The following is a 13,172-nucleotide window of genomic DNA, read 5'->3' on the forward strand; positions in this document are numbered from 1 at the left end:
TCTGCGTTACTGTCCGACTGCATCAAACGTTGCACTGGGGAAATAAAAACAGACTGTTTTTCATGCTTGTCTTTCAGCTAATTAACAAACAGGAAATCAGGCCGGAGGGAAGACGGTCCTTTCGGGCTGCGACGGTTCCATGCAAAAAAATAAATAAAAAAATTCGGTCGAACATTAGACGAGCGCTGAGTGAGCCATCAACATGATGAATAGGCAGGGGGTTGGACAGGAGGGGGAGGAGGGGGAGAGGGGAGGAAATAGACAAACTAATTGGTGGGAGACATGGGTGATATTCAATACATCTGAGCTGCTTCTGTGTTTATCTGCTGGAAATCCAGGCAGAGAAAAAAAAAAAAAAAAACCTGTCTCTGTGCTCCTGACAGTCTTCATAAAACAACCCACTCTCACTCCCTGCTGCTGCTGGGAATGTAAATGAGAACAACTGTTTCTTAAGGCAACATAAGATTTGATACCAAAGCAAGAGACTCTACCCATTCATCCACGTGTGACGGCTTATGGACTCAAAGAACACATTTGAAATCAACAGATCTTAGTAGTTTGGGATTTCAGTGTTTGGCTTGCATTACCGTGGTGACTAAATATAGCTTCATTCATGCAACAAAGAGACATCTGGCTGTTTGTGCATTCGGGGGTGGGTGGGGTGTCTAATGTTTCCGGTTATTATCCGTTTAAGGGAAATCCCTCTGTTTTCTTTTTTCCGAATGCAAAGAGCTGTCAGGAGTCAGCTGCTTTTGATAAGATTAAGTTAGAGCGATTACATCTGACACCTCCACACTGAATTTAGTGGGAGCCTTTTCTCTGCGAACGCTTACTAACTGCTGCTGTTATTAATATTACAGTTACTATTTACTGCATCGATTGCTATTCCTACTTTTAATTTCCATATAATTGTTTTTGTTTATTACAACTACCATGACTAGTGCAGTCTTTAGAATGATTACTACTTGTACTATTACTAGCCATTATGCCAGCTCATGACTTCACTACAGTTGGTGTGTCAGATTAAGTGATTGTAGAGTCATAAATCCTAATCAGGACTTGGTCAAGAGACATGATGACCCCAAACGAACATGCACTTATAATAGAATTGAGTAAACCCCTGTGCAATATCACATTCATGTCAGATGATTTAAAATTCTATCACTTTACAATAATTGTACTACTGTAAAGTCAAACAGTAGGTATTCACTCTTATGTAAATTTCTAAACTAACATTATGGGTTTATTATGTTAAGAATACAGGCCCATAAAAGGAATTCATCAATTCTCCTCAGCATCAGTGTTGTACACATTTCTGGAGGCATGTTCTGCTGTGCTTCACTGTCAGGACTATGCATCAACTGCGTTAGTCCAGGCCTGGTTCAAGCTAAACACATTGGACCTCATGTGACTTCTTCAGACCAAAGAGTGTGCTCCCAATACTCATCACGCCTCTTTTCATGTCCTTTAGCATCATGTGGTTTCATGCCAAGGAACAAGCAAGGGTTTACTTTGTGGATGCCATTCAAAGAGGTTGATGCCCTGCAGTGTTGTTGACATTGTCTGAGCTGTCACAGAAAAGTCTGATTTCTATTTGTATCCCGTGTGCCTTGTTTAAAGCACCTGCCCACCTGCTGTTCAGATGTAGATGCACATAGTGGCGTTATCTTAGGAAAACTAGTGCGGCTCTGATTTGTTGTAATATAGTTCATTCTATACCTCTTGATGACTGCTGCAACTGTGTTTCCACTGATTTATTTCTTTGATCCTCCTGTATCCTTTTCCATTCATGTGAAGTTCTTTTTCATGTCTAGCCATGATGTAGACATGCAGATAGACACGCCCAATACATTAAAACATAAGAAAGGTCTGGTTCTCACATTTTACAACCACGTTCATGCAATTACTTTAACATTTTTTTAGAAGGCTCTTAGGACAAAATACTCAACTACACTTCTTGTCAACTCAGAAATAATCCCATTAATGGCAGTTAATGCAGATTTGAATCAACTGACATTTAAGTGACATTGCACACTCACTTCTGCTGTGTATTGCACAATAGAAATCACATGCAGGTTGCACCAACAGGACAGTATGGGTACTTACTGTGTGTGTGTTTGTTGGCATGTCCTAAAAATACTTTAATATTACAAAAACTGCTATCACTACAACTGCTAGCAGAATTTAAACTTCTCTCATATGTACTATTACTTCCTCCCGCTACTACTATTACAAAGCACTACTACAGCTGCTACTACTATAACTATTAGCAGTACAACTATAATTACTATGATTGTTCCTACTATGTTTACTACTTTGACTACTTGTATTAGTACTACTTATACTATTATGAGTATTAAACGTACTACAAATATTTATATTGCTGTTTCTGCTACAATATACACACATAATAGTTCACAAACCAAAAGCACCCAAAGGTAGGACGCTACCTCCACAAAAGTGGAGAGGAAAAAACACATGGAACTAATGTGTCCTTTAGGGAGCAGATGACTCATACACTTCCACGGCATCTCCTACAGTCCCCCTCAACACACATACACACACACACACGCACACACACACACACACACACACACACACACACACACACACACACACACACACACACAGATACCTTGCTTTAACCCTCCTGGTCCTTGTTTATCATGACCACAGCAGCCTCTGGTGAGCCACAGTTTCCGTTGCACAGAATGTTAAATAACAGTACTTATAATAGGGCAGCCATCAGTGTGGATGCACTAACAAACACAGGGTGCATTAATGGTGGCTTACTGCTGTAAAGAGTGTGCTCTCTAATTAGAAGGCTCCTCAATTACCATACAACCCTTATACACACACATATATATATATATATATATATATATACAGACGTGTGTGTGTGTGTGTGTGTGTGTGTATTGGCTGATTTCTACAGTAAAAGGCAGACAACAAACAAAAACACAGGACATTCTGTGGCTTTCAGCGCTGACGTCACTTATCCGTATAGGGTGTTTATACATGTGTGATTTTGTGCGGGTGGGAATGTGTGGGCCTTTTTATGCAAAGCAGTGGAGATGCATGTTAAGAGTGAAATTGTACGTGTGTGCGTGCGTGTGTGGTTTTACATTCACTCGCACAGTGTAGCAGACCCACTATAATTAGGGCTGCTTCACACATAGACTCCATGCTGCATTATTCATATAGCTCTGTTCTGCAAAGGTGTAGAGATGGTAAACATTTGAACAAATGGATCCAGGTGTAGGTATTAAAGAGGGAAACATTAAATGATGCAGATAGTAATGTCACAGAACAAATAAAAAAAAAAAAAAGTCAGGCAGTTATTTTTCTGCTCGATGTATAGCTTAGTAAGGGTGACCTTCTGTGTGTGGCATACAGACGCTACGGACATCAAGGCAAGCTGCAGTCTACAACTACAACTTCCACTGCTTTTACTAATACTATTACTACAGCTGCTGCTTCCTTTATTACTACACCGTCCTTCTACAGCTAACACTACTATTACCACGACTACCACTGCTGCCCATACTACTACTACAAATGTACTAATACCTACTGCTTCTACTACATCATCACATACCATCCAAAGCTCTACCACTGCTTCGACGACTGCTATTGTTGCTACTGCTAACTCTACTACCTCCTCTAGCACTACTGCATACCCAGTGTTACTACAGGTACCATTACTGCTACCTCTACTACCATGATGCTACAACTACTGCTGCCACTACTACTCCCACTAAAAGTACTAGAGCAGTGGTCATTCCACAAAGTGACATTTGCTTGTCTGTGTAAAATAAAGCAGGGCTCAAAAATTGCAATCTTTTAACTATCTGCTTGGCTGGTGAACAAACTGTTCTTTGGTTTGTCTTGTCCTAGTTAGTCCGGATTACTCTCAGTGTCTCTCTTTTGCAGTAGCGCCTCAGCCACCTCTGTGGACCTGATAGGTCAAGTTCATCGACTGAATATCCAATATTTCAGTGAGAACAACTATGGTGTCTGAGGCAAGTAAAATCATCTTCCATGAATATCACAGAGAGCACAAATCAAACAGTTTGCACGCCTTTAGTTGACCTCTCCAAAATCACAAAACACCTTTCCTGTTTCGTTTCATTCACTTTGGTTAACAATTTCACATCTACTACAAAATGAAACGTCTGTCAAAACACAACTTCAGTGTGATGAAAACAGAATTATAGTGATAATGACAAAACATTAACAGGATCTGAAAATTCTTTCATCTGAGTTTATTAATTACCTGCAGCATCAGACAGCAGCAGGACCCATATTACTGAGATGCCAGTGCATTTACGTATATGAAACACCAGCAGCAACTTCATTAAGTTCTCATAGTTAATAAATGTAGGTTATGCCCTTTCAAGGAGAAGGATCGATCAGCATGTAACGATAAAGGACGCTGTGTACTTCTCTTCACCTCAGGCAGGTGAGCTGTCACACACAGTCACAGTTGATCAGCTACAGTTAAATCATTTGTTACACAGCTGAATCCTGAGATCCATCACAGTGGGATTAATTTGCTGTTAGAGTCTGATCCGTGCACTAAAGTCTAAATATTTTTTTCTGTCATATCAAGGTTTTTTAAAGAACATTTTCCTGTTCCCCAGCAGGATATTTGCAGTACTGACACTAATGTGTGGTTTATGCTCTGGGTTACTGATCAGAAGGATGAGGGGTTCCAGCCCCAGCATCACCATCAGCAGGCTATTCACCCTCTGTCCAGGGGAGCCTTATCATGGCTAATCTGGTTCCAGCTTCCTACATGCTGGGCAATGCAGGAAAAAGAATGTCACAGCACTATGATGTATTTGTGACAAATAATTGGCAAAGGGTAGCCTGGTAACAATGGAAATACATTTTATTGTATTATGAGTTGCTTCAGTTTGCTAAATTATCATCATACTATTTCCAGTGCTGAAATCTTAATAAATGACGGATATTTTGCCTGTGGGTAATTTTTCCCTCAAGTACTCCACAGTTTCTTTTCTCCTTGGATACTTAGTACCTAGTAATCTGAAAGTCAACTGTACCTGTATGCACAGTAGACAACTAGTAACATTTAGTATATAGAATAAAAACAAACAATGTCATTTTAAAACTTTATTATTGACATGTTGCGTCTATGCTACAACAGCAAAATAGAATTCCTGATATTTAGTTTTGGGTTTTGGTTTTGATGCGTCACTAAGATTTTAGTGGCCCCATCTGATCAGCCCTATGAAGAACTGCTGGAGTCATCACTGTTCTGTTTACCTTCAATCTTCAATAAATAGCGATTGAATAAAGTTGCCCAAGCTAACAAGCTTGCTGACAGTCAATGTGCAGAGTTTGGTCAAAAGTTGTGCTTGTACCACTGACTGCTGTCTCAAAATTGTCTGCCAACTATCGCTCTTTTGTGGAGCAGTTTATATTGGGAGAGACTCTCTTTCATCCTAGACGTCCTCGCTGTCAAAGGTCAGTACTGTCATGGCGGCTTGATGATGGTCAACGGTACACATGTCAAAGTTTACCACCACAGGGAACAATGTCCACAGTGGCTGGACTGGATCCTCTAATTGTCATGATTCTATTTAAACATACAGATTTCTTTTTCCAAATCTGTGTCCATTTTACCATTACCTCTATTACGACCACTACTACGGCTAATAATAATAATATAAGACATAAGGGAAATAAAGTGCTGAAAAAAAATATGATGAGAATAACAGAATAAAAATAAAGATTAAAAAGATGGTTTAGAGGCAGACAAATCTAAAAATAAGAACAATAAAAAACAAAAACAGCCAAATATAATCCTGCAAAACCCACAGGAAAAGACCGATAAAAGACATAAAAGGGAATGTTAAAATAGGAACATACAAGCTGGTCGGTACAGTGATGTATTATGTAAACAAATGATCAATTAGTTGGTCAGAACAGAGATTCTATTCTCGACATTCTGCAGATTGTTGCAACCGGTGGTACGGCATAAAAAAAATCCCTCCCGGATTTTAACCTGGACTCTGGAAAACTAAAAGGGCTAACCCAGCAGATCTTAGAGGCCTTCTGAGGAGTAGAGTTCTTTGATGAAATCTGGTGCCTGGTTATGTAAAGTCTTATATGTAATTAAAGAGATTTTGACATGGATTGTCAAAGAAGCTCACAAGTGCAAAGCTGATCTGGATGATGTGGGAGCATCTGGTCTTTGTCAGGACTCAGACCGCATGATTCTGCACGTACTGAAGCTGAGCTACAGCTCGAGCATGACGGCAGTGAAACACGGCATTAGAACAGGCAAACAAAATAAAACGCGCACAATCTCCTTATTATTTGTTGAGAGATAACAATAAAACACATTATAATTGTAATTAAAATTACAAAATAATAAATTATATCGTATAAAGTCTTTAATCCAAGACAAGATGCTGACCATTAGATAGACAGCTGATTGCTTCGGTAAAACCTTCACTACAGCTTTAGTGTTTGTTTTCCATTCCAGCCATCTACTGAATGGCATTTATTAACTGGTATGAAAGGAAACCAACAGTTAATCAGTTTAGATAGAACCAGAGTATGACTGCATTAAAAGCAAAGTTCAGATATTTTATTGAACTTGGATCTTGTTCTTAGAATTGTAGCCATTCTGGGTCAGTTTAACTTCTGTGTCCATTGTAGAGGCTGGGAAAATGTGATTAGGTGGCAAGCAGCTCCAAAACTAGTTGCAATTATCAAAAACTGTCAGCTCGAGGGGAGGGACATTTTCTTTGTTTTTTTTTCCTTTTCTTTCAGTCAAACTTCCAGACAAGCTTTCAGGACCTTTAACTTCATACTGCTCACTCTTAAGTGCTGTTCTCAGATCTCTACAACTACAAAGTTAGCATGAGCCACTGTCAGAATGCCACAAATTATGAAAATAAGATCCAGGTTGAAATATATGGAAATTTTCTAATAATGAGAAGCAAAGGTGATTTTTTCCAACAGTGTGATGACTCACACAAAAGGAAGAGATGTGATTCAGAGGTACTCTGTGAGGTGAACTGGACGGTTGAATGCCACAGTTTAGAAGCACCCTTGAGTTTGTTGCTCTCTTTCCAGACATAGAATATGTAACATTGTTGGCTTCATCAATCAGATAGGGTGACAGCAATCTGTCATTCAGACATACTTCCATTTACATTAACAGCTTCATTCAACTACACCCATGACAGTGACTGAGAGAGCTGTGGTGCGGGTGCAATATCTGTCATGTCATACACAGGAGACAGGACAGTATGTGATGTGACACCAGTAATGTCCACGTGGGATTAGATGCAGCGCTTAGAGCATCTCTTCCTATCTATCTGACCATCGTGTTGCCCATTAAAGCTAACAATGTTCTGCGTCAGAACGTCATACTCTTGTGTGTGTCTATCTGTTAATGTGCCAGCATGCAGTTCTGTCTTGCACCATGTTAAAAATGATACATCAATGTTAATGGGTCCAACAAAACAGGATTGTCGTCACAACTTTTACAAAAAAAAGTGGCCAGGGTGCTCATTCAGGCATGAAGATGATATACTCAGATGCTGTCAGACTAATATGAACTTTAAATCTCTCAGCTCCCAATTATCACAATTTGTGTCAAAACGGCACTTCTTCTCTCAGTCATAGCTCGATAAAATATGAACACAAGACATGGTATAAATATTCTGAGATTTAGTCAGGCTTACCTTTTAAGAGAATATCAGTAACTCCAATGTCCATCACCAATAAATTCAGGAATAACTGTACTTTTGAGTTTTAGTCAGTATCAAAGTAACACAGTGATCCAGTCTTCTGCATGTCCACGTTCAGACAGCAGGGCATTCAGTATGCGCTCTACATATTCACCAATCAGCCACACGGCAGGTCCATGTGGTCGGATCACGTAATGCTAAAAACCTTAATGCTGCTATGATGGAAAGGTGTCAGAACACACCATGCATTGCAGCATGCTGTGTATGAGGCTACAAAGCTGCAGACCGATCGAAGTGTCCCCAGTGGAGTTCAAAATGCTAATGGGCCTACAAATTCCCGAGATCACAATCCGATCAAGCATCTGTGCTGAAAAAATAAATGCAATCCATGGAGGTCCCACCTCACAAATTCCAGGACTTAAAGGAGCTCCATCTATTTTGACAAAATAATCTGGATACAAAGTTCATTTGGAAGCTATTTTCAACTCAGACTTTAAAGAGGTATTTCAAATTCCTGCAAACTGGGACCCCATTTTAATTACAGCTACTGAAAGGGCGGTGAGATACATTTTCTGAACTGCTGGTTTTAAGGTCAAGAACAAATTTCTGACTTCCACCTTTGGGCCAACATAGATTAGAAGTCCTAAAATTGTTAAGAAAAATCATACATTGTAGCGTCAACAATCCCATGGCAAGCTCCTTCTGCTGATGAAGATAATATGAAAAAAAAAAAAAGCCTCCGAATTACGACTAAATAAGCCTTGTGGTTAGGATTATTTATAAGCTCTACTGTCAGGAGATTTAAGATGTAGCCCAGTCCAGTTTTCCTGGATATGATAAAGAAGCTGTGTATGCTGATGTTGTTATGGGGAGTTAAACTAAAATAGAGAATGTTTTGTATAAAACCAAGGGAAAAGAGAAACAGTTTGACATGAATGCTTAAAGATTCCCTGCAGACACTTGTTAAGATGTATAAAAATATTCTGATTTGAATAATAATAGTAATTTATGCTTTTTCCAAAAAGAAAGTTCAATTACCTGGTTAGAATTTCTTTTAATGACATTTATGCCTCCTCCTTGCATGAATATTTTTCATTTCAAAAGTTAATTACTAGCTGCAAGACTTCTCCAATAGCACTGACAGACTGTGTTTGTGTAATGCAGGCTGCAAGTTTCCACATCGGACTGTTAAAAATTGCCAATTGGTTGTGATGCCACCAATCCTGCTTGTAGTTTCCTACCTTCAATTCAGATTTTAGTTTAGCTCAGACAAACTTGGCATGAATTTAAAAACAGCCTTTGTGAGACAATGAAGGTCCAAGAGATTTATTTTACCAAAACCCATTTTTGAGCAAAGTGGGACTGTAGCGTGAGTACCTGAGCAGAGGTGCTGTTGAGCTTCTGCAGGCCGTTCTCCAGCCGCTCCATCTTGGTGGTGAGGTCTTTGCTCTTCTGGCCCAGCAGGCTGCGATACAACTTGATCTGCTCCAGGAAAGATTTGGGCGTGGTGTAGTTGTAGCGCCGCTCGTTGTTCAGGTACTCCTTGGATGTCTGGTTGACACTCATGTGGACGTAAGCCATGAATTTACTGACTGACTCCTTCACTTGGGGCTGCAAGAATTACAAGTCACAGAAGTGGTTATTTCCCATTAAAAGCAGATGACTGTGCATTTTTCACTAGAGAAAAATATTTCCTGAGGCACAGGATCAAAATTTAATTTTCAGGGCCTCCGGTCTGCGTTTGTAATTAATATCACATCGGTTGTGTCACGGTGGCTGACATTTGAAATTATATTTTTGTGGGTGGCTTCATTCCTGTGCGGATACATTAAAGGATGAGCTTGTTCTCACTTCGATGTTCTCCACCTCCTGGAGGAACCTGAAGCTGACTGACTCCAACGCCTCCTGTGGCCACTCGTGGAACCAGTCGATGGCCGTGCAGTTGACCACTGCAGGGAACTTCCTGCTGCGAACTCTCAGTTTACTGCCCACTGGAGAGAAACACAGGGCCACCTGCCATACAAGCACACACGCATCCAGAAAGGTCAAGCAAAACTGAATGTGAAGTCGGATACAGCGGATCATCGTCATTTTCTTTCCTCCGTGAGTACAACTGGAGTCACAGTCAGGCGGAGGAAAGAAAGGCAGGGATATCCTGCTCTGATTAGCACATCTTCCTGGTCAAAAGGAGGAATGGAGAACTGTGAATTAATTATCTGCAGCTACATCATTAAGCAAATAAAGCCTTCAGCAAGCGTGTGAATTAAAGCAGTGTGTTGAGCTGGGGGCTACGTCAGACTGATTTTCACTGTTGGAGACTAACAGCTGGCTTGTTGAGAAGCTCAGCCAGATGCTCGACGCCATCAGACTGAAGAAACAAACACGCAGAAGGCAAAGACACTTCTTAAGGTAATCGACTCTAGAGACAGATGAGGCTGCAGACGTATCTCACACTTTCTGTGACATTTCACTTACACAGTGAAGATTCAGGAGGAACACTTACACTGAATTTAATGTAACATATATCATAAGGATACATCTGCTCGTCCAATCTGCTTACTGAACACACATCTGAACTAGTTTGTCTAAACCGCTGGTTCTCAACTTGTGTTTTTTTAACTTGTGACCCATTAATGCAAAGCCAAAACTACAATGCAGAGCCAGATGAACCTACGAGTGAGGTGTAGATTCTCAGTATCCAGGACATGGTAATCCTAAGGCAACTCGACTTCTCTCCTTGTTTTTGTTTGTTTTTAAAGACGTTTCTCCTTCCATCCAAGAGGCTTTTATATTCTGACTGACTGACAGAGAAATACATATCGTCACTCCAAAACCTAAACCCATCAACAATCCAAGATTCTCATGCCTCAAGCTAGGAATAGTTGTAAAACTGGTTTGCTGTAAAACTAACTGGCTTCAGAGACGGCCATCTCTAAACAGAGGAGGGGGTCTTTGACACTGATTATCAGGTACATATAAAGCAGTCTTCAGCTCTCTTCCCAGAACATTTCTCTACTACCCTCTCAAGTCATTTCTGACCTGACAGTTTCACTACCTCTCACACCTCCAGACATGTGAGTCTGGGGTCACACATGTGCTACTAGCTGTGGGGTTTGGGGGTGAGGAGGAACTCCACTTGGAGGAGATGTGAAAAATCTTCAAGAAGCAAAAAAAGAAAAGTCTGAAGCTCTTAGGAGTACTAGTGAGACTAATGTTTAAGTCACCACCCTAACCTGGAATATTACACAAGTCATTTTATTCAACTTATTATTTATTCTGTGGCAATTTTAGAATATCACATTTGAATGATAACTGAAACTTTAGATTTTTATTCCTGGAGTGCACTGAACATGGCAGTGACACATTACATATTCAGTCCCATGCAGCGTTCAAGACACTGTGTCTACACAAAGATTATTTCTCAAAGGTGGCAAAAACAGGGTTAAAGTAGTAGAATATTGCTCATGTACTGGTGCATTTCTACACTTTGCTACATTTCAATGCCCGGTGTCATATCAAATTCATTTATGGATGTATATAAACGCCTATGTAATCGGACAGTTAATTTTCTAATAACTTCGTATTTATGGGGAAACAGCCAGATTAATTTGACCAAACTGTGGCAAATCTCCTCTGAAGTCTGTGAAGCAGGAGAGGGACTGCTGTGATTTTCCTTTCATTAAAATAGTACACTGTTCCCGAAGCACAGAGGCAGACTAATGATAATGCAGCATGCTGCAAACAGTAAATGACAGGAGTAAAGTGCAGCCACAAAATATCTGTTAACTAATAATGCATGTACTGCTGTAGTGTGCAATATGCTTACAAAACAACTCTAAGCAAAAGCATGTTGTAGAGTAGTCAGTAAACAGCTCGTTGCTTAGAGAAGTACTGACTGACAGAGTTTCAGTGGGTTTTTGATCTGTCTGAAACACTAATTGATCAGTTGATCAACACAAAAATAATGTGCATTTTTTTGGATAATGTACAAGGTGTGTCAGAAGAGTCCCAGGACTGGTGGCACAAAAGATACATTTCAAATCCAAACTACAAACTACCAGTTTTCCTCCTGGAGTCTAACGCACTTTCCCAGCCTTCTCTGCCACGCCACCATGCACTCCTGGATCCCGTCGTCACAGTCTTCCACGTCTTCAAAACGGGTCCCCTTGATGACCCCCTTGAGCTTGGGGAAGAGGAAAAAAATCCCAAGGAGCCAGTTTGGTGAGTGGGGAGGTTGCTCCAGCACGGTGATGTTCTTCTCAGCCAGGAACTGTCGGATGCTCAGGGCATTGTGAGCAGGCGCGTTGTCATGGTGAAGCAGCCACTACTTGTTCTGCCACAACTCTCACCTCTTCTGGCGCACTGAACGAAGTAAACGCTGCAGGATCTCTTTGTAGACGTGCTGGTTGATCGTCTGAAGGGGAAAACTCACAGTTTGTAGTTTAAGTTTGAAATATGTCTTTTTGGACACACCTCGTTTGTCCTGTTTTTTTAAAGCAAGGGTGCCAATAGTGTACTCGTCCCAACATCGTAAATGTGAATATTTGCTGCTCTCCCAATATGGTACAATAAATAGATCATCTCAGTGTTGTTGTCAGAAAAATAAATTCTTTATATAGATTTTATAGGTAGGTCTGAACCTAAACAGGATTCGAAATTACAAGGCATTTATTTTAAACAAAGCCAGCTTGTGGAAAATAAACCAAGGAAGCACTTGGCAGCTCTTGCAAAACAAGTCAAACCAACTCTAATTCTGAAAGAGAAGGATTTAAATGAGTCAATATTAAAGTTGATCCTTACAAAAAAAAATAAAAATCCTTTTAAATCTTCTATAAAGTAACTAAGCACACATGACAAAACTAAAATCATTTCCTGTGTTAAATAAAAAAACAGGTAAAACCAGAAATATCCATGGCTGAAATGGTAAAAATGATATAAAACCTGTTTTTTTGTTGTTGCTGTTTTTTTTAATTTAAAAAAATTAAAAATGTATTCAATGATTAGGAGTAAATTGTCTCCCTAATTTATTTAAATGCTATTTATGTACGAATATTTCAGTCCTTCCTACATCTAAGTATCAAAATGCAATATGTCTTATATGAAAAACAGATTTACAATTTACAGTTTCATTTAGCAGTTTTAGATACAAAAGTATATTCAACATTAACTAAACTCAGATTTGCAAGGGGGTGTGAACAGATCTGCATATGAATTAAACAGGGGTAATTAAAATAATGGTTACAAACAATACATGTTTTAGTATGTAAAACAGCAACGTACAGATTTATCAGTGTCTGAGTGGCCATTTTTTGTTTAAAATCCTAGAAAGAGGATTTCATTTTTTTATTTATTTTATTATATATATCCATCCATCCATCCATCCATCATCCATACACCGCTTAATCCTCTCTAGGGTCGCGGGGGGCTGGAGTCTATCCCAGC

General features: G+C 39.7%; 1 protein-coding gene across 1 annotated transcript in view; it reads right to left on the minus strand.

Annotated features, from left to right (window-relative positions):
• Positions 1-13,172, minus strand: part of dnah9 (dynein, axonemal, heavy chain 9) — a 190,233-nt gene that overhangs the window by 59,030 nt on the left and 118,031 nt on the right. The window contains exons 53-54 of the mRNA XM_008278388.1: positions 9,582-9,743; positions 9,108-9,341 (exon numbers count right to left, since the gene is read on the minus strand). Of these exons, the coding sequence (XP_008276610.1) occupies positions 9,108-9,341; positions 9,582-9,743 (396 nt within the window). The remainder of the gene's footprint in view (positions 1-9,107; positions 9,342-9,581; positions 9,744-13,172) is intronic.

This window comes from Stegastes partitus, unplaced genomic scaffold (assembly GCF_000690725.1).
Source record: "Stegastes partitus isolate 25-593 unplaced genomic scaffold, Stegastes_partitus-1.0.2 Scaffold122, whole genome shotgun sequence".
Lineage (NCBI taxonomy): Eukaryota > Metazoa > Chordata > Actinopteri > Pomacentridae > Stegastes > Stegastes partitus.